A 21,983-nucleotide genomic window follows, 5' to 3' on the forward strand; every position below is an offset into this window, starting at 1 on the left:
AATATTTTTGTTAAGACTTTCTTTTTTAAAGAGTAGTTTAAGGTTCACAGCAAAACTGAGGAGAAGGTACAGAGATTTTTCTGTATCTCTCTAAAGACTTAAAAAAATTTTTTTTAATTTTGAAATAATTTCAGACTCAAAGCAAAGTTACAAAAATACTGCAAAGAATTCATATATATGCTTCAATCATATTCCTAAAATATCATTATTTCTCATATTTACTTTATCATCTTTCCATATATATTTTTTCCTGATCTATCTATATAGTCTTTCCTCAACTTTTGAGAGTAAGTTATAGATGGTGCGTCCCCTAAAATACTTCCATGAATGTTTTTTAAAAATACAAGAACACTCATTCATATAACTATGCTTCAATGATAAAAATCAGGAAATGAACACTGCTACTATTATGTAATTTACAATCTACAGATTTCATTCAAATTGTGCTGTGTTCCACTAATGTCTATAACAAAAAAAGTAAAGAAAAAAGACAGAAACAAAGGAATAAAGAAACAAGAAAAGAAACAAAGGGGAAAAAAAGGCACCATGCTTTAGGAAAAGGAGAATAGCAGTGAAATAAAAAAGATAGGGTAAAGTATCAGTATCAATAAAGGGAATATTTAATAAGCAGACATATTCTAGGTAAAAAGTATTGAAATCTGAGCTAGGTTATGGCATTTAGATAAAAAGAGAGAACAGAAACAAACATTACAGAAGTAACTTTCATAGGAACTGGCAGCTGAATTTGAGAAAGAGGATAAAATTTTAAAGTGGAAGAGTCAAAAAACTCCAAAATTTTCATTCTGGGTGAGGGTAGAATTATGTTAACATAAACCCCAAAAGGAAAGAAACAAGTTTGTGTGAAGGAAAATGAGTTCAGTTCTAGACATATGAGGTTCAAAGAAGACAAGGTATCCAGGTGGAGGAAAGAAAGCCAAGTGAGGATGTGGAACTTGGGAGAAAGACTGAGAGCCAGAGGTACATCTACACAGGCTCCATTTCTACATACTCTCCTGTTATGAACCTCTTTCACAGGAGAAAAAAGAGAAGACTGAAAACAGGATTCTAGAGAAGGTCTATATTTAAGTAATCTGTGTGTGTGCGTGTGTGTGTCTGTGTGTGTATTCCTGTATTAAATGGAAAGTTAGACAAAAAGACCTAGTTAGCCTTTCCACTTTACAGATCCAATTCAATGACTTTAAGTAACTATAAAACATAAAATATAAATACTGATCAGTGAGAGTTATGCTTAACCATTATTCAATTAAAATTTAAACTCTAAGAATTTTTTTTAATTTGGAAGCTATAATATTTCCAACAAAACTTCCTTAGAAAACAAAAAGCATTTTTTGAATACCAATGGCGGTAACTATGCTTGACTCTAGAGAAATCTGAAAAAGAAAATATGAACCCCCAGAGGGTCAAGGAAGAGAGGATAGAGCTTCATTTCCAAAGCTTACTCTCTCCAGATTCATACAATGAAAATAACTTAGCAAATTAGATTTTAGGTTATTAGCTTCTTGGTTCTGTGTTAACAGTAAAAAATCTCTTTCATGTATAACTTCTTATAAAAATTTGAGATGAAATTAAGCATATCTTCTAAGTAGAGGATGGAGATTTTATCTTATTTGAAATGATGATTCACCTCTTTCAAATCAACTTCATTACAGAAACACAGAATTCAATCCATAATACAGTCAAATCTAAATTAAGACCACTTATTTAATGTCAGCATCCTGAATTGTGTCAAACTAAAATGTTTTGTTTTCTTAAAGAAGAAAGACAAAACTGCTGGGGCAGAAAAGAAAAAATAACTTGGGGGTGGTGAACATCAATAAAAACAGCCAAGCAGAACTAAAAACCTGAAGGTTAAATTTAATGGGTAACTTTCCATTTTCCAACTGGAAGCTTTGAAAAAATCCAGACTTTTCCAGAGTAAAGCTAGGGCACAGAGGCAAAGCAGTAAAAAACAAGAGATGACAAGAAAAGTAGATAGAAAGAAGAGAATCATTAGATAGCAAAACTAGAGGTGAAATGAGTGATAACTATGGTGATAAGGAAAAGTTCTATAAGAAAAACTAAAGACAGGACAATGTTTCCTTTTGCTATTAAAAAAAGTCACTTTCAGTTCAAGAGGCAATTTAATGACCTTACTTTCAGATGAGTAATTTGGGGGCTGAGGGTGGTAAACCTCTAAACCTGCATCATTAGTACCTGGTGTGTACCACTTAGGTGTGTATTACTTAGTTACAGTTACTGAGAAAAGTGATCTGAAACCTCAATATGTTGAATAACTTATGAAATTAAAAGACGCTTACTCCTTGGAAGGAAAGTTATGACCAACCTAGAGAGCATATTCAAAAGCAGAGACATTACTTTGCCAACAAAGGTCCATCTAGTCAAGGCTATGGTTTTTCCTGTGGTCACGTATGGATGTGAGAGTTGGACTGTGAAGAAGGCCGAGCACCGAAGAATTGATGCTTTTGAACTGTGGTGTTGGAGAAGACTCTTGAGAGTCCCTTGACTGCAAGGAGATCCAACCAGTCCATTCTGAAGGAGATCAGCCCTGGGTGTTCTTTGGAAGGAATGATGCTAAAGCTGAAACTCCAGTACTTTGGCCACCTCATGCGAAGAGTTGACTCATTGGAAAAGACTCTGATGATGGGAGGGATTGGGGGCAGGAGGAGAAGGGGACGACAGAGGATGAGATGGCTGGATGGCATCACTGACTCGACGGACGTGAGTCTGAGTGAACTCCGGGAGTTGGTGATGGACAGGGAGGCCTGGAGTGCTGCAATTCATGGGGTCACAAAGAGATGGACATGACTGAGCGACTGAACTGAACTGAATACATTACTTATATTCTACTTTATTCTAGATTTTATACTAAAAAAATTATTACACACATTTAAGCTGTTATAAACTCACTTTAAAATTATGGATAGGGGACTTTCCTGGTGGTCCAGTGGTTAAGAATCCGCCTTGCAATGCAAGGGATCTGGGTGTTCATTGCTAGGATTGATGTTGAAGCTGAAACTCCAATACTTTGGCTACCTGATGCGAAGAGCTGACTCATTGGAAAAGACCCTGATGCTGCGAAAGATTGAAGGCGGGAGGAGAGGGGGACAACAGAGGATGAGATGGTTGGATGGCATCACCGACTTGATGGACATGGGTTTGGGTGGACTCCGGGAGTTGGTGACGGACAGGGAGGCCTGGCATGCTGGGGTTCATGGGGTTGCAAAGAGTCGGACATGACTGAGCAACCGAACAGAGCTGAACTGAATGCTGGATCTTCTTTGCTGTGCATGGGCTTTCTCTGGTTGTAGCGAGTTGGGGTTACTCTCCAGTCATGTTGCACAGGCTTCTCACTGAGGTGGCATCTCCTGTTTCAGAGCAGGGCTCTCGGGCATGCAGGCTTCAGGAGTTGCAGCTTGCAGGCTTTTGTGTGCGGGGTCAGAGGTTGTGGCATACAAGTTTAGTTGCCCTGCAGCATGCAGATTCCCAACCACTGAACCACCAGGGAATTCCTCAAATAATTTTTTAAATTGAAGAATTAATACATTCACATTGTAAAAAACAAACAAAAGTCCTAAAATAGTACAAAGATTCATTCCCCAGACGCAGAGGGGGAGAGGAGAGAGGCAGCAGTTACTTTTTTTTGGCAGCATGCCAAATATCTAATTAAATAATGTGAAGAAAAGTGAACTGAAAGTCGCTCAATCGAGTCTAACTCTTTGCGACCCCATGGATGTCTATGGAATTCTCTAGGCCAGAATACTGGAGAGGGTAGCCTTTCCCTTCTCCAGGGGATCTTCCCAACCCAGGGATCAAACCCAGGTCTCCCACATTGCAGGCAGATTCTTTACCAGTTGATTCATAAGGGAAGCCCAATTAAATAATAACTAAGGCTTTATTTTACTGGGTTTTAAGATGACTCTCAGTTTCAGAGATGTTAATATGTGAAAAAATATGTATCTTAATGGATGAAATAGGATATATGATGTCTTACTTGTGTTTTTCAGAACTTACTTGCAGTTTCTAAGAAGTAACACTACTTTATCGACGGGCTTCAAATATCCCCTTTAAAACTACCAAATATAGAAAATATAGTTAGAAAATCATCAACCATACACAAGTTCCCAAGTAAATCCGGATTCTCTAATCTTTCCATTGATCTAACCCTGCCCTTAAAGTACACAGCTTTAATTACACTAAGCCTTGACATCTGGTAGGAAGAATTCCTCTGTCCTGTTTATCTTCAAAACTATCTTAGCTATTCATTTGTCTTTACTCTCTCAAGTGAATTTTAGAACCATCTGTCAAGTTTCCAGAAAAAAACACCCTGAATTCTGATCCTAATAGTCCTGGATAATGTAACTACACTTATATTAAATTTATAGATTAAATTTAATTAAATTTATAGATTGGGAGAATTGATATCTTTATACTTTTCAGCCCTCCCCCTATGAACACAGTATCTCTTTCCACTTTTTCAGTTTTTTTATGTTCTTCAGTGCAGTTTTATATTTTCCTTCATAGAAGCCTTCTACATTTTTTTCTTAAGTTTTATTGGTAAATACTTAATAGTCTTCTTGTTTCTCAGATAAGCATCTTTTAAAAAATATCACATTTTCTATGTATTGTCAGGATAAAGGGATAATACTGATTTTTCTGTGATGATTTTATATCAAGATTGCTGAACTCTATAAATAGACGGTGACCTCAGTTTCTTTGGTTTTCAACATAGACCACTGCAATGGGTCAATCTGACTGGGCTAAAGGATGTCCAAATAATGTTTTACATTATTACAAATGTAATACATTTACATAATGTTTGGTGTGCTATAAGGGTGTGTTCTAAGGATGTCACTGGAAGCGATTAGTATTCAAATCAGAAGACTAAGTTAAGAAGACCCGCTTCGCCAATGCTGGCGGGCAGCATCTACTCCACTGAGGTCCTGACCAGCACAGAATAGTGGAAGAAGGGGGAGCCCACTGTCTTTGCTAAGACCTCCTTCTGCTGCTCTAGAGCATCAGCACTCCTAGTTCTTAGGCTTTCACACTTCCCCAGCTTTTTCAGACCTTGGGACTCAGACTGAATTATACCACTGGCTTTCCTGGTTCTCCAGCTTGCAGATACTAGATCATGGGACTTCCCGGCTTCCATAACCAGGAGAGCCAACTCCTGTAATAAATCTATTCTTGATCTCTCTCTATATCCTATTGGTTCTATTTCTCTGAAGAACCCTAACTAATACAACTATCCATCATCCCAATGGATGATTTATATCTCATTTGCCAATTAAGTTTAGAACAATTTCAATATCTTTATAGTTAGGGACATAGTAGGGAAAAATCCTTTTTAATGACTCATCAAACAATAAAAAGACTATGGACTTTCTCAATCCGTCACTATCAGGGTATCTTAGGCAAATTGATTCTCTTTATATGTTACATGCCAGAAGAGGTCTCGACTCTAAATTGAAATTTCTGACATTATTGTTTGGGGTTAAAGGATGGTATAAGGAGGTATGATTTTTTTTCTCAAAGCACTGGATATATTTGAAAAATTTAAACTAATAACAGCATTCAAAAAACTATTTCTGACAATCAGACATTATTTACCTCTTTGACAGAAGTAGGCATCATCACTTGCAAGGTATTTCTTGTGAAACAAATTTAACCCTTAATCTGATGAAGTTGTAGTACCTACCCACCAATTTATAGGAAATATAGGGAACAGAGGAATACATAGGATACAATCAGCAAAACAAAAACTGTATAAACTCTATAGGGCAAACGATATGGTATCTCAGCAAATAAGCTACAAGGAAAATAAGAGAGGGAGGAATCTGGACACCGAAGAAACTTGCGATACGTCAACCAATTGCAAGTTAACTGAATCCAAAGTGTCAAAAAAATAATTTATGAGACAATCCAGGAAAACTGATGATTGATTGGATGTTTGATAATACTAATAAACTATTAACATTTTAGGTGTGACAATGTGTACTGGTTTTTACAAAAAGAATTATTAAATTTTAAAGAATATACAATAAAACATTTACAAATGAAATGATATAATGTCTGAGCCTTCCTTCAAAATAATCCACTGGAACCTGGGAAATAACACAGAGGAAACAACATTCACCATAAGAGTAAGACAGGTACATGGGGTTTCATTTCCAGGTTTGAAATTTTCCATAACAAAAAGTTTTGGAGGAAAACACTATTTCTGAAATTATAGCCCCTAAAACTGATAAAAACTTGTAACTTGTTTTAAGAAGTAAAGGGAAAAAACAGAAAGAAAAATCAAAGTGATATAATATTAATCACAAATATTATAGGTTTATGCATTAAATTAACAAAATATTATACTATTTTAAAATGTTGGTAATTTTTCTAATAAATAAGTTTTTCTGTAATTTTAATAACACTCTGCAATCTAACATGAGAACTCACAGGCTAAATATATCTATTATAAAAAATCTAAAACATGGGGTAAGATAAACTGTATGTATGTACTGACATTCAGCATAGAATTAAAATCAAGAATGAAATCTGAGAAATCTATTATCAATAGGAAAATAATTAAATGTGTTTAGTAACCAGGATTTTGGAAAGCCACTAAAAATGTAAAAACTTCATAAGGCTACTTGAAAATACTTATTAAATTTGTAATCTTAACATCTAGAACATGTGTAGTACAGGTTGGCTGCTGCTGCTGCTGCTAAGTCGCGTCAGTCTTGTCCGACTCTGTGCAACCCCATAGACGGCAGCCCACCAGGCTCCCCCGTCCCTGGGATTCTCCAGGCAAGAACACTGGAGTGGGTTGCCATTTCCTTCTCCAATGCTTGAAAGTGAAGAGTGAAAGTGAAGTCGCTCAGTCGTGTATAGGTTTAACATTCATTAAAATGCAATGTGGAATAAAGTAGAATAAAAATAACTTTTATGCATATTACAACTGCAGCTACACCATAAATATACATAAAACAATATTGAAATATGAAAAAAAAATTTATGTGAGCATGCTGGGAGAGATTTTTTCCCTCTATGATGTATTTTCATAGTTATATGTTTTTATTTTTAAAAAGAAATTTAATGTTTTACAAAGTACACAATAGAGAGCATCTAATAACATTAAAGAAATTTAATCCTTTAATCCCCTAAAGCTAAAATATCATTTTAGTATATCATCAATAAAAATTATTAGTGAGATATTTTATATTCCTTTTTCCTACTAGTCTTTAAAATTCACTGTATATTTTACACATACAGAACATCTCAAATCAGACTAGCTACATTTTAAGTGCTCAATAGCAAATGTGGCTAGTGGCTGCTGTAACTGGACAGTCCATGTCTAAATAGCACGAACTTCAGCATTCATACATTCAACAAGTACTGCATTCTAGAAATGTTTTATTTTCTTTACTGATAAAACTATCCTGAGGCAAATATGTCAGAATGTTAACACTTGTCCATTCTTGCTAATGAATATATTTTCTTTAAAAATATTCATTAAATAGTACTTTTCTGAATTAATTCCCACCCTCCTACAAACAGAAAATAATTTACTACCCAAAGTCTTGAACTGAACACCTTCGAAGTTACCAACGTTCCAATCAAATTAGACATGAAAGTAACACCTCTGCTTTTAGCAATTTATCTATGCCACTACGCTCATGGTTTGGAGAAGGAAATGGCAACCCACTCCAGTACTCTTGCCTGGAGAATCCCATGGATGGAGGAGCCTGGTAGGCTATAGTCCATGGTGTCGCTAAGAGTTGGATACAACTGAGCGACTTCACTTTCACCTTTCACTTTCATGCATTGGAGAAGGAAATGGCAACCCACTCCAGTATTCTTGCCTGGAGAATCCCAGGGACAGAGGAGCCTGGTGGGCTGCTGTCTACGGGGTCTCACAGAGTCAGACACGACTGAAGCAACTTAGCAGCAACAGCACACTCATGGTTATAACTTAAGATTTTTTAAAATATAAGCTATTTCTGCATGATGGAATGTTCTCCAACTCACTTTTTCTAATTTGGAGTGAAGCAGACATTTGTATTAAGGATGGGGCATTCTATCCCTGTAATTAAAATCTAATTCATGTTTAATTTTGCTACTAACTCCTTAACAGCAGCATACTGTGCCCACTTCTACTTTAATAGGAATAAGCTGTCTTCTGATGTGACTGTAATATGAAGTGGAGGAAAAAGTTGTTCCCCTCAAATGGTTCTCATTTTAAAGGGGCTTCCCTGGTGACTCAGATGGTAAAGAGTCTGCCTGCAGTGTGAGGGGACCTGGATTCGATCCTTGGGTTGGGAAGACTCCCTAGAGAAGGAAATGGCAGCTCACTCCACTATTCTTGCCTGCAAAATCCCATGGACAGAGGAGCCTGGCAGGCTACAGTCCATGGGGTTGCAAAGAGTGAGAGATGACTGAGCGACTTCACTTTCTTCTTTCACTTTCCTCTTTTAAAACAACCTTCACTTCTGAAAGAGATCCATAATGCAGTTGTATCCACAGTAACGAAAAATATTTCCCTAGTTAAATAATATATAGCATTGGGAAGTAAAGAATAAGACACCTTTTAAAGTAACTTGTGCTTAGTCGTGCAGTTGTGTCCAACTCTTTGTGACCCCATGGACTGTAGCCTGCCAGACTTCTCTGTCCATGGAATTTTCCAGGAAAGAATACTGGAGTGGGTTGCCATTTCCTTCTCCAATAAAGTAGTTTAGATCCAATCTATGCAGAATGCTAATTTATTAGTACTGGATTTATTGATAACCTTATATATCTTAGTAATAGTACTTTGTGTAGTTTTTTAAACACTTTAAAAATCAGTGTATCATTTGGTGCTCAAACAATGCATTTACGGCACTGTTATTTACTACCTGTTCATAGGATAGGATCTAATAAGTAACCACATCACAAATTTTAACTTTCTCATTTATGTGGTATTTTAGGAAAGTATTCTATAGTACATAATAATATGTACATTTAGAGTTCATCTCTTCCAGAAATTCTAAAAATCAACATAAGCCTAAGAAGTAACAATTGAACTGACAATGTAGAAAACTGCTTTTGGAAGAAAAAACAGTTTATATCAGAACAGTTAAAATTAGCTATTGCATTCTTCTAATTTTTTCCCCTAAGCATCAGTATAGAAACATAAAATCTAAAAGAACATTCAGCTGCGCATTCTGGTAACTGGATATTCTTTTCCTATTTAAATAAAGACCAAATGTTTTCCAAGCACTTAAGTGTACTGGCGCATCACGGCTGCAGTCACTTGGTGGGGAATGTCTTTCTTGCTCAGAGATCTCCATACACCCGTCACAGTACGTTGCAAAGAGACAAAGAACAGTGGAATCCACTTAGTAGCCTTGACAATAATTTCCAAGAAGAGAAAAGTAATGCATTAAAGAAATTTAAAATGGCCTAACCATTGATTAATGGTAAATAAATGATGGCAACTTTATTATTTCCCAAGTATACTCTGACGGTCAGCAATGTTGCAGTATAATAATAGAGTGCTCCAGCCATCCAGAGGCACACTGTGCTATTCTCAGCAGGCTCCAAGATGATCGCACAGGAAAGGACAGTTACTATTCTATTCAGTTCAGTCGCTTAGTCGTGTCCAACTCTTCACGACCCCATGGACTGCACCACGCCAGGCTTCCCTGTCCATCACCCCTCTGTCGTCCCCTTCTCCTCCTGCCTTCAATCTTTCCTAGCATCGGGGTCTTTTCAAATGAGTCAGTTCTTAGCATCAAACTACCTTCCATGAAATCTACTTAAAATACAATAAAAAATACTTCATATACACAGAAACCTATTACAAATTTAATATTTATGAGTTGTTAAAACTTCTCTTTAACCTGTTTGTACTTTCAACTTGGAGTTTCACTCCCCTGGTGCTTTACTGGTTAGGATTTGGTGCTTTCAACTTGGAGTTTCTCCTAGCATTGTTTCATTTAGTCTCTACTATCTCCAAATTTGATTTGCTCTAAAACAACTGCATTTTAAGTGGTAGTAGTGATCTATCATATTGGCTCTTTGCAAACTTTTCTACTAATTGCATTATTTCTTTTGAAGTAGAGAAATTACATGTAATACTCTAAGTGGGATCTGATAAATACTGAGCAAAATAGAATAATTCCTTTCTGACTCTCACATGTGTTCTTGTTGCTGTTGTTTAGTTGCTAAGATATGTTGGGTACGCTAAGTCATGTCCAACACTTTGTGACCCTATGGATTGTAGCCCCCCAGGCTCCTCTGTCCATGGGATTTCCCAGGCAGGATACTGGAGTGGGTTGCCGTTTCCTCTTCCTGGTGATCTTCCTGACCCAATGGTCAAACCCTCATCTCCTGCACTGGCAGGCACATTCTTTACTACTGAGTCACCAGGGAAGCCCAACTATCACATGCATTGCTGTTGTTGTTTTAGTTGCTCAGTCATGTCTGACTCTTTGCGACCCTGTGGACTATATAGCTCACCAGGCTCCTCTGTCCGTGGGATTCTCCAGGCAAGAATACTGGAGTGGGTTGCCATTTCCCTTCTCCAATCACATGTATAGTCTTCTAAATTATACTAGGGGGAAAAAACTAGCAAAAGTACTAACTTGTCTAGCTACACCAAATTACCAAAGTGATCATTTCGATTAAATTCTCTAAGAATGGGTGTTGCTTTATCTTTAAAGTCAGTTGAGATAAAGAAGAAAAACATTTTCTATGTCACATGAAGCAAAACTGGCTTGTACTAATTTTGGGCTAACAGTAATGTTCTGGATAAGATATGCTTAACTGCAGAAAAAGAATACATTCATGAATAGACTTTAAAACCTACCTATAAGTAAACCAAAATTATCATTTTTCAGTGAACTTCATAGTTTCCAAACTACCTTCTATCTGTATGCACCTATTTCCCACTTTAAGCAGTCAGGGCTACTTAGTTTTTCTTGCCAATCTCCCCACATTAAAAGAGAAAGAGATCTAACCTCATTATTTGTATTATTAACATTTGTATATATATATGGTTTCTAATGCTGCATTTTAAATCTCTTATTCTAATTGAAAACATTTCATTCTTATTTAAAAATTTTAAAATACAACCAAACAACTGGAGAGTCTGAACAGAAACCAATTCTTCTGAGAACAATAAACAAACAAACAAAACAGAAAACCAAGAATGGGTAAGGAGTACCATGTATGTTTCCATTTATTTTAATTTCAATGGTGTTATTCCTGACAGGACAAATCTAGAATATGCAATGAACAGACTGTTTTGGAATTAAGAAAGCTAGGGGTTAAAATAAAGCCAAAATCCCCCCAACAGCCAAACAAAACACCAATCTTTCTTTTCCTATCCCCCAGGGTGTCCTGGTGGCCTAGAATAATACATGAGGTGACCTAGTCAACCTACGGTTGATAGAGACAGTACTTTATGTTGGATTTATGCTGAGTACTAATGCGGGATTCTTACCTGTAATGTACATGTATGACTGCTGGTTTCCTGTATCCAAGGATCCAGGTTTGAATATCTATGGGTTCAGCTTTGGGATAAGCTATAGTTGTATCTATTATCCACTGGAGGCCTTTTGATTTGTTGTCTGAGAACAATATAAAATTGGATCAATTTTTATATTATTTGCATCAAATAACACTAAGAAAAACTAACCTGCAATAAGCATAGAAAGTATAAAGCATCTTGAAAACGTCAAAAGCTAAAGTATCACATCAGGAAAGTAAAAAGCAGATCTCAAAACAAACAAAAAAATCCATTCACAAGATAATACAAACACTAAGATTTGTGATACTTGGAATATATTAATAAATATTGGATTAAAGCAGTAAAATTAAGCACTTTATTGACACACATGATCTTCAGTTGCTGCTTTTGTTCAAAACCAACAACAAAACACCCCTCCCATTATGTCAAGAGTTATAGAAAAATAAAGCACTAAACCGTCCACCCTTTGGCAGGAACAACAGGTGGTAACCATTGTTGTGGGAGGGGCCGGGGAAGTTCTGCTCACTGCAGTCCTCTGCACTCCGTTTCTGTTCCCAGCTCAGGGTACAAAGTTGAGCAAGAATTGAGAGGGGAATCCTCACAGAGAATGCTAATAGGTAGACTTTAAAGTGTAGAGGTCTATCCTTTGTTTGAAGTAATTAAAGGATCTTTAAAACAATAAAACTTACTTTTAAACATAAGGCCAAATGTACAGAAGGAATCAATAATATTTTACTTAAAGTGTCAAATAATTTAAAACTGGCCTAAAATTCTTTTAAAATTTTAGACAACATTCTAAAGGGGAAAAATACTCATATAAGAAATAAGTTTAAAAATTTTAATTTTTAAATAATATATTGCTGAAGGAATAGTGTAGGTAAAGAAAGACATTTTAACAAGCTACCCATGACATACAAGCTGAAATGTTTGGGGCTAAAGTAATGACTGCAACTTACCTTGAGCTGCATTAAAAAAAAAAAACAAAACAACAACCAAAATGGACTAATAGACAGATAGAAGGATAGAGAGACATGTGATAAAACAAATACAGTAAAGTGTTAACTGTAAAATCTAGTTGGTCTGCTCACTAACTGCAAAATTGCAAAGTTCTTTTAATTTTTATGTATGTTTAAAAATTTTTATAATAAAATGGTTGGGAAAAATCACCAGAGTTCAATTTAATATTGATTAAATCACACAAAAATGAAAATACTAATCCTTTTAAAGTTAATTAGATACAACTTTATTTTCACACGTTTATGCTTACATGTTTAAAACCAACATGAAGGCATGGTTTGTGTTTATATAGAATAAAATACTAAATAGTGAATATGAACACTAAAAAAATAAGATACAAATACCAAAACATAGAGAAGAAAAGGTAAAATATAAGTAAAACTAGTTTTGGGGTATATAGCTTTATAGAATTTCTTATGGATTTTTCCTAATCTGCTAGAATTAAGAAATTTTTTTTTCTTGACAGGTAAGAAGTGGATTTATTTAGAGAGATACACATCCCATAGACAGAATGTGATCTGTCTCAGAAGGCGAGGGCGGCCCTGGGAGAAACACACTCTACAGAGTGTGGGTCATCTCAGAAGGTGAGAGGCCTAAAAATTTCAACTAAGGTAAGATAAGTAATAAACAATTTCACTTTGGTTATAAACAGAGACTGTTTCTCTCCAAAAGGAAAACAAAACAAAACATTTTTCTTCCCTTGTGTGTAATGATTATGATAAATACCCATTCCTTTGGGATCTAGACCACTACAGAATATTGACTGGGTAAAACTATTTAAAAACAGCAGCCTTTATTAGTGCAATTAATCCTGTTTGGAAGACCTTTGTCTTCAAGCTTTGGCTTGGCTGACATTGCCACAGTCTCTGCAGCCGTGAAGCTATTCCAAACCTTCCTTTTCTATTAAAAGACTCTTTCAATTTGTCTTTTTAATAGATGATGAAAGATCAAGAGAGCTGACTGCCAGGCAGCTGTTTGCAAAAAACAAATAAAAGAACTCAGCACAATCTCATGGCATTATTTTTGTATCTGGTCCTTACTGTCATCTAAAATAACACACATTTCTGAGGGTCCATCATTTCCATTTTTATTTTATCTAAAGACTATTAAAAGAAATAGCTACTAAGGAAACAGGCCTAGTCAGTTTCTTTCAGCTTTTTGACTTATAATTTATCAGCAAACTTTCATAGTGTCTTAGAGAAAATTGTTCAAAAGAGCCTTCACATTGTTGGCACAAATAGATGCTGCAGATCTGCATACTTCATCAGACTATCTGCAAGAGAGCTGCATCTTTGAGGATGGTTTACTTTTTCCTGGCCATAAAAGTAATATGTGCTATTTTTTTTTTAATTCAGAAAAGTATTAAGAAATGGGGAAAAAATATCCATAATGTTACAACTCAGAGAAGCAATCACTAATATTCTGGAATCTTTCCTTTCACAAATTTTCTACTGCCTTATTATTTACATATTTAAGCTCATATTGTTTACACAAGAGTTGTTATGTTCCTCCTACTCCATTAATATTATAGAGCAGAAGCATTTTCTAAGCCCATAGACATCATTCATAATGATTGTGTTGTATTCTGTTAGAAGGATATTTAATAATTACTTATCTATTCTCTCTTCTGGCTATTTCCAATTTCCTGCCATTCGACATAATGCTGTGATAAACTACTGTGCCAGTATTTCAGATCATTCCATTTTGATAAGTATTATATGCAGTGGAGTAACTAATCAACATTTTAAGACTTTCAATAAATACTGCCCAATTGTATTAAACTCATTCTCTGTATTAAAAACAAAAAAAAACTTTCTAAATTTGATAAATGCAAAATATATGTATCATTACAATTTCATTTGCATACAGTTTTTCAAATTACTCATTTCTACTCCTGTATCTTTTAATATACTAATTCCACTTATAGGAATTTACACTACTTACATGCTTCACAAATCTGAAAAGATATTTACAGGAATGGCAACTGAAGCAGTGTGAATGACCAGGAGAAAGATATACAGGAAGGGAAAGACACCTTTGACCTTATACATTCCTATACTATTTGAATAGATTACTGTAAGCATGGACTACTTTGTAAATAGAAACATTAAAAAGTTATATTTTCAGGACTTCCCTGGCAGTCCAGTGGTTTAGGATGTGCCTTCCAATGCAGGGGATGAGGGGTCAATTCCAGGTTGAGGAACTAAGATCCCACATGTGAGTCCTGAGCTACAACTAAAATCCAACATAGCCAAACAAATAAATATTTTAAATTATATTTTCATCTTCTTCCTCAGTATTATTTCTATTCAACAAAATTGTAAATATAAAAAAGAACTCCAGAAAAGCCTCTAATTTCAAGAAAAGAAAAAAATGCTAAAAACCATCGTACCTAATTCCTTAGCGTCTCCTCCTGCTGGACTTCCATTTTCCTGTCGTGCTACAAGTGCACGCAAAATAATTTTTGTTGCCCCAACTCTTGGCAAAGTGACATGTGTAAGAAATGGCAAGTTATTTTTCTTGGCAAATGACTGACTGGTTTCTCGCCTCTTCCTGAGGAAGCCCCCTTCTGGAAACAGAACAATCCATTTTCGATCTCTGCTCCTGTAATTATTTTCTAGGTGCTTCTTAAGAAGAAGAAGCTGTTGGTCACGATGAGATTTTCCCTAGAGGGTAGACACATGTATAATAAGTATAGGCATGTTTGAAATTTAAAGACCATAAATGCTAGAAATGACTGCTTCCAGAGTAAATTCCAAACACAGGCTAGAACAGTGACTTCCCCCTGCACTGCTTACTTCCCCTTTTGACCACAGTGGCAAAAGGAAGTTATTACCACTTACATAAATAAACTCTTCTTTCTGAAGAAACAAAGTGCTCTAATTGCCCCTGAAAGTTTATTCACTCTTCATTAGTGAGTATTTACTGAGTATCTACTACTTACTTGCCAGGCACGTCTTAGAGAAGTAAGACACCCTCGTGGAGGATGCATGCAACTGGTGATAAGTGTTAGGAAGAAGAGTAAGAGGCTAGAGAAGTGCAACAGGGTCAGGGGAAGCAACTCCAGGGAGGTGAAATTTAAGCAGAGAGGCTATTGTGAGGGAATAAGCTATGTGAACATGAGTGGCAGAGAACTCGAGGTGATGAGGACAAAAGAGACAAAGGGCCCTGAGGTGGGAGTAACCTTGGCATTTCAGAGAGCATGACAAGGTCAGTGTGGCTGAGAAATGCAGAGAGGTGGAGATCATAGGAGAAAGGCCTTGAGTTTGGTGAGAGTAATTTGGGATGGGATGTCATTAAACAGTTTTCAAAAAGGGAGAGTCATGATCTTATTTACATTAAATATCTTCTGGCTCCAGTGACAAAAAGACTGCAGGAAATAAGTTAGGAGACTGCTGTAGAGTCTGGACAGGGGAGTTTGATGAGATTCAACTACAGGATATAGATGAGAGGTATATACATTCAGGAAAAAAGTCTAAATGCTAACAGGATGCTCTGATGGACTGGGTTTCAGTTTTGAGGGAAAGTAAGGAAAGAGGATAACTTGGATACTGAAAAAAAGAATTCAGAAGCATTTTCAGGAAAGCCCCAAACTCATGACTAAATATTAGAAAGGCTCTCCCTTTCAGTATGATCAATTTGCTAGTAATTTTCCAGCCAACAAAATTACAGAAGCTCCCCCCAAATAATTCGTATGCTTTCAGTCTTTAAATTATTCCAAGCGCAAAACAAGTAACAATTTTCTTAGCTGATTTATGGAACTGATTATGATTAAACTTTATTTATTAAGTTCCCAACACTACATATAAAATATTTTTAATATCCTTGGAAATATTTTATTAAAAATGTCTAGTAGCAAAGCCCCAACAGATTTTCTTTAATAGTAATATTTTTTTCTCTCTATTACCCTCAAGTTATAGATTTTAATTACTATATAACAGGGAAAATATTTTTGCTCTTTATAAGTGAATTTGTAAGTCTCTCCAATAATCTGAAATATAGTCTTAAGTATGTAAAACAACACTGTAATAAAACAGGAAATGTTTTGGAGTACATTATTTTCTACTTCCAATTCCTCAAAGTTCACTGATAATTCAGTCTAATTTAGCCTCTTGTTGAGGCCTAAGGATCATCATGATAACAAGGTCAACTGTTACAACACTATAAATTCAATAATTTCCTCAGACTTCTGAGCGGTTCATCCAGCTTCTCCTCTGGACTCCACCCAGACTGCTTCAATTGTCAGTTCCGCTGTCTTTCCCTCCAGTGATACTAAGATGTTAGATTAGTTTCTTCATTAACTTGTTCTGATTACTTATAAGTTGATCTGCTTATTTTGTTTCAGTCTTATTGTGGCCAATCCCCATTCCCAGTTCTTCCTGAGGTTCCAAGCCTGCTCTTTTTTCCCATCTCTCTGCTCAGAAAAACCAAGGGCCTTCCCAGAAGGAACAAAGCAATTATACAGAATGAAAAAAAATGTTTTGTACATATAACTGTCTGGAGCAAAGTTTATGTGTTTTGGGATATGTATTTTCATACAGCTCAGAAGTTTTTCTACATTATTTCAGCTTATTTCTGAATTTACAGTTCTCAGAAGAGGTTTAATTAGATTCACCAGCAATTCATTAAATAAATTAACATGTACAAGGTACTGCACCATCCAAGGTGAAGTTGCTAAATATATAAACAGTAGATTAGTGTGGCATTACCATACATAAAAACTCTTGATATCATATTTCAGTTATCCATTTTTGAGAAAACAAAGCATGCGACTCTAAGTAGCATATCAGGGAAACACTATTTTGATAAGTGAGTTTTTTTTTTCCAACTAAACTATTCCTAATGCTTGGGATCCATTCCCAGTCCATCTTCTTCCATCAAACTCATACTCATTCTTTAAATTTATGCCATGTATTATCTTCTCCTCTAAGGTTTTTCTGGATTTACAGAAATCTGATGTACTCAGTTTTCATATTATGAATTCACAAAATATTTTCTCTTATTTATTTAATTACTTAATATTCTCCCTACTGGTAATCTTACTTTACAATCTCACAATTGCTAATTTAGGTATCTTCTGTATCATGTAACAGTGACTCGTAAATAAAATTAACAGTGATCTCAGAAGAGCTGAGAATGTGGCAGGTGCTTGAAAACTGTTTAGAAAGAGAGGAGGAGGGTAGAGATGAAAATATTTGTATTTTTAATACTTATGCATACTCAAATTCAGACTGAAATAATACAAACTCTGTTTTAGGGAACAGATTCCCAGCTCCCTGAGATAACTAGAAGAGGCTCTATCTATTACAATTAGTTTTGTGATGTCTCTTTTTACACTAAAGAATCAGACTGATCAACTCTCACTATGGAAAAAAATGCTCATTGGTTACCTGTCTTATAAAGAAGTCTCCATGAACTAGAGAAACAATTCCAAAGTTTGTGTATTTAAAAATATGATCCATCAACCACATCATCTGAGCAACAACCTAAAATATTTAAAAACAAAAAATAATTAAATATTGGATAGAAAAAATACTGAGTATAGACTAGCCAGTATCTAAATTTTAAGCATAATCATCCAACCATACTTTTCATTAACCTAAATATTTAAAATCTAATGCTATTTCTACAAATAAAGTGCTACATGAAAAATTACAGGTCTTGATTCCAAGTCTTGGATTCTTAAATCACAGGTATATACATCACTAGTAACAGATAAAACTGAATTAACTTAAATTTGAACTTAATGATTTCCAATTTGTTCTGTATAAACATGACTGGTAATTCTTACATAACTTATAAAGTTATTCTGAAACAATACAATATGCCTAAATTATCAAATGAGGGCTATGAGTTTAATTAATAAGCACTAAGGCTTTGTAAGGGCTTCCCTAATAGCTCAGATGGTAAAGAATCTGCCCACAGGGGAGACGCTGGTTTGACCCCTGGGTTAGGAAGGTCCCCTGGAGGAGGAAATGGAAACCCACTCCACTGTCCTTGCCTGGAGAACCCCACGGACAGAGAGGCCCGGTGGACTACAGTCCATGGGGCGGCAAAGTCAGACACAACTGAACGATTAACATTTTTATTAAGGCTTTATAAAAGCCTTAATATCTTCGTTAACATCTTTTTTAAAGCTTTATAAAATGTGACTTTACCTTAATGGTTAAAACACTAAAAGTCGAAAAACATAAAGATATAAATACAAAAATATAAAAATGTTCAACAAAAGAACATTAAACCATTCATTTACTCAAAAAATACACTGTAAATTTTTAAAAATTAATTCAGGAGAGTGATTTACACATTCTACTATTAAGTGTATTTGTTAGTTTATACAAAGCCATACTCTTTACCAGCATAAAAATACAGTTTCTTAAACCCAAAATATTATCCATTGTTGATAAGAGTTAATACTCTATCAGGAGCAGAAGACTTTATTCCAAGCAAAATTTCAAAATTAAAAGTAAATGTAAACAGGATCTAGTTAATGAATGGCTTAATTGTTCTCCCCTGCTGAGATAATAGCATCCCTTGTTATAAGCCTTAAATAAATAAAGTGAAAACTACAGCCTCAATCAAGAATGCAACAGAGCTCTACTTCGGTTCCTACAGGAATAAGAAACATAAATTCCATCTCTAAGCACAAAACTGTATGCACATATAAGGAAAAAATGAAGCATTGACACCCATGTGCTGCTTTTACAAAAACATTATAAAACCCCACAAATAATATAATACTGGAGCTTCTGCCTTAATTTTTCAGCATTACTAAATAATTCAGTTGCATGATTCCTATTCCACCAGTTTTACTATATAAAACAACTTAAAAAAAATAGATACATGCCCAGTGAAAGACTAATTTTCAAATCAATTAATACAGATTAAAATAATTTGTTTTGCTTTGTAATGATAAGTACTTTCTGTAAATAAATTGAGATCTGAACTAAATGGAATTTGCTGAAAAGTTTCCCAAGAAACAAAACAAAAAGCAGGTGGATTCAACCTGTAAAATCTTTGAGCTTTATACACGGTATTAAGTGTGGCTGCAAATTACTGATCTCTGGGTTTAATATACCAACACTAAAGTAGCTTTTATGTTTAATCTTACATTTATAGTGGATTTATTTCCTCAGTTAGAAAGTAACCTAAAACAAATTCAATAAGACAGTCAAGCTATCTTCTAAGATTTGTATGGATAATTCTGTCCTGACTTATTTTAGCAGAAATATTACAAGTCAATAAATATATATTACATGTCCAATAGAGTTCTATTAGTAGAAATGAAAATTCTTAGTTTTATCATCAACTGCCGTGAAAGGGCAAGACCCCTCACTTTAGAGACATTTCTTAAAAAGGTACTAGAATGTTTAGAAAATATAACTAATCCTTTGACTCACATTCCTGAAAAAAGGAAGTCAGTAAACACAACCCGCCTGAGTCAACTCCGGCGACATTTCACAGGTTGTCTGTCAGAGCACTGCTAGGTATTTCCAGGGGACAAAATCCAGTTCAGTTCAGTCGCTCAGTCGTGTCCAACTCTTTGCGACCCCATGGACTGCAGCATGCCAGGCCTCCCTGTCCACCAACTCCCAGAGTTTACTCAAATTCATGTCCATTGAGTCGGTGATGCCATCCAACCATCTCATCCTCTGTTGTCCCCTTCTCCTCCTGCCCTCAATCTTCCCCGGCATCAGAGTCTTTTCAAATGAGTCAGCTATTCATATCAGGTGGCCAAAGTATTGGGAGTTTCAGCTTCAACATCAGTCCTTCCAATGAACACTCAGGACTGATTTCCTTTAGAATGGACTGGTTGGACCTCCTTGCAGTCCAAGGGACTCTCAAGAGTCTTCTCCAACACCACAGTTCAAAAGCATCAATTCTTCAGTGCTCAGCTTTCTTTATAGTCTAACTCTCACATCCATACATGATCACTGGAAAAACCATAGTCTTGACCAGATGGACCTTTGTTGGCAAAGTAACGTCTCTGTTTTTTAATATGCTGTCTAGGTTGGTCATAACTTTTCTCCCAAGGAGTAAGCGTCTTTTTATTTCATGCTGCAGTCACCATCTGCAGTGATTTTGGAGCCCCCCAAAATAAAGTCTGACACTGTTTCCACATCTATTCTCCATGAAGTGATAGAACCAGATGCCATCATCTTAGTTTTCTGAATGTTGAGCTTTAAGCCAACTTTTTCACTCTTCTCTTTCACTTTCATCAAGAGGCTTTTTAGTTCCTCTTCACTTTCTGCCATAACGGTGGTGTCATCTGCATATCTGAGGTTATTGATATTTCTCCCAGCAATCTTGATTCCAACTTGTGCTTTATCTTTTACATTAATTATCCTTTACCCATAAGCATGGATTTTCTACATATTCAAACATCTGGAGAGGCTTACATAAATGGCTCCATTCTTTATATCATTCTGAAATGTTAGTAAAGTCAATGATTCTCCATTTAGAAATCTGCAAGGACAATTTTGGCGGTCACAATAGCTAGGGAGTTCTACTAGCATGCAGCAGGTTGCAGCCAGGTAAGGAAAACAACTCCAGCAGGACAGATGAGAACAACAGTGCTGTCCTACCAAAATGCAAGCAGTGCCCTTGCTCCACAAAGGAATAATGACGAGCACCACAGGAATTCCTGAATTCAAAAAGCTATGTTACACTTATATCACCATTAAACTAATATTTTTAAGTGTTACTTGCTCAGTCATGTCTGACTCTTTGCAACCCAATGGGTTCCTCTGTCTATGGGATTCTCCAGGCAAGAATACTGGAGTGAGTTGCCATTTCCTTCTCCAGGAGATCTTCCCGACCCAGGTATCGAACACAGGTCTCCTGCATCGCAGGCAGATTCTTTACCATCTGAGCCACCAGGGAAGCCCTAGTGGGCCAGTTTTAAACTGACAATAGTTTTCTTTCTTTGAAAGTGCCCATGGAGTATGCAATTAATCAAGTAAACATTTCTATTTATAAGTATAAATTAATATTGCTCCACATTTACTAGGCAGGAGGTAGAAATCATAATGTTCTACCTTTTATTTCTCAACTACTCCTTTATGAAACAAGATAAAAATTCTTTGAAATTTCACATTATTTAGTAATATCAGATGGTAACAAATACTTAGTATAACTAATCTGAAAATGGGAATAACTCTGGACAGAAAAATGAGCAGAAGACCAACTAACTGAAATCTTTTTACAAAAGCAAACAAATAAATCAAAATTTCTTTTGTCTGCAATATTGATGAATCTCAGATTACCTATATTCTGACTAATGCAGTCATCATTTCTGCCAAACTGAAGTTAAGAGTAACAAAGTTAGGATATTTATACTTATCATTTTAAGCACTTTTTGAGACTCAAAAACCAATGGAAGACATCATAGGCCCTCAGAAAAATCACTACAAGTATCTTATCAGTAAGAATAAAAATGTTCTCCTTG

General features: G+C 35.6%; 1 protein-coding gene across 3 annotated transcripts in view; it reads right to left on the minus strand.

Moving 5' to 3' along the window:
• LPGAT1 (lysophosphatidylglycerol acyltransferase 1) overlaps positions 1-21,983 on the minus strand; it is an 83,674-nt gene that overhangs the window by 20,307 nt on the left and 41,384 nt on the right. For all 3 annotated transcript variants that reach the window (XM_070384739.1, XM_070384738.1, XM_070384737.1), the window contains 3 exons: positions 17,926-18,021; positions 14,928-15,201; positions 11,492-11,618 (listed from right to left, as the gene is read on the minus strand). In XM_070384739.1, coding sequence (XP_070240840.1) covers positions 11,492-11,618; positions 14,928-15,201; positions 17,926-18,021 — 497 coding nt within the window. The remainder of the gene's footprint in view (positions 1-11,491; positions 11,619-14,927; positions 15,202-17,925; positions 18,022-21,983) is intronic.

This window comes from Bos mutus, chromosome 16, assembly GCF_027580195.1.
Source record: "Bos mutus isolate GX-2022 chromosome 16, NWIPB_WYAK_1.1, whole genome shotgun sequence".
In the NCBI taxonomy this organism is placed as follows: domain Eukaryota; kingdom Metazoa; phylum Chordata; class Mammalia; order Artiodactyla; family Bovidae; genus Bos; species Bos mutus.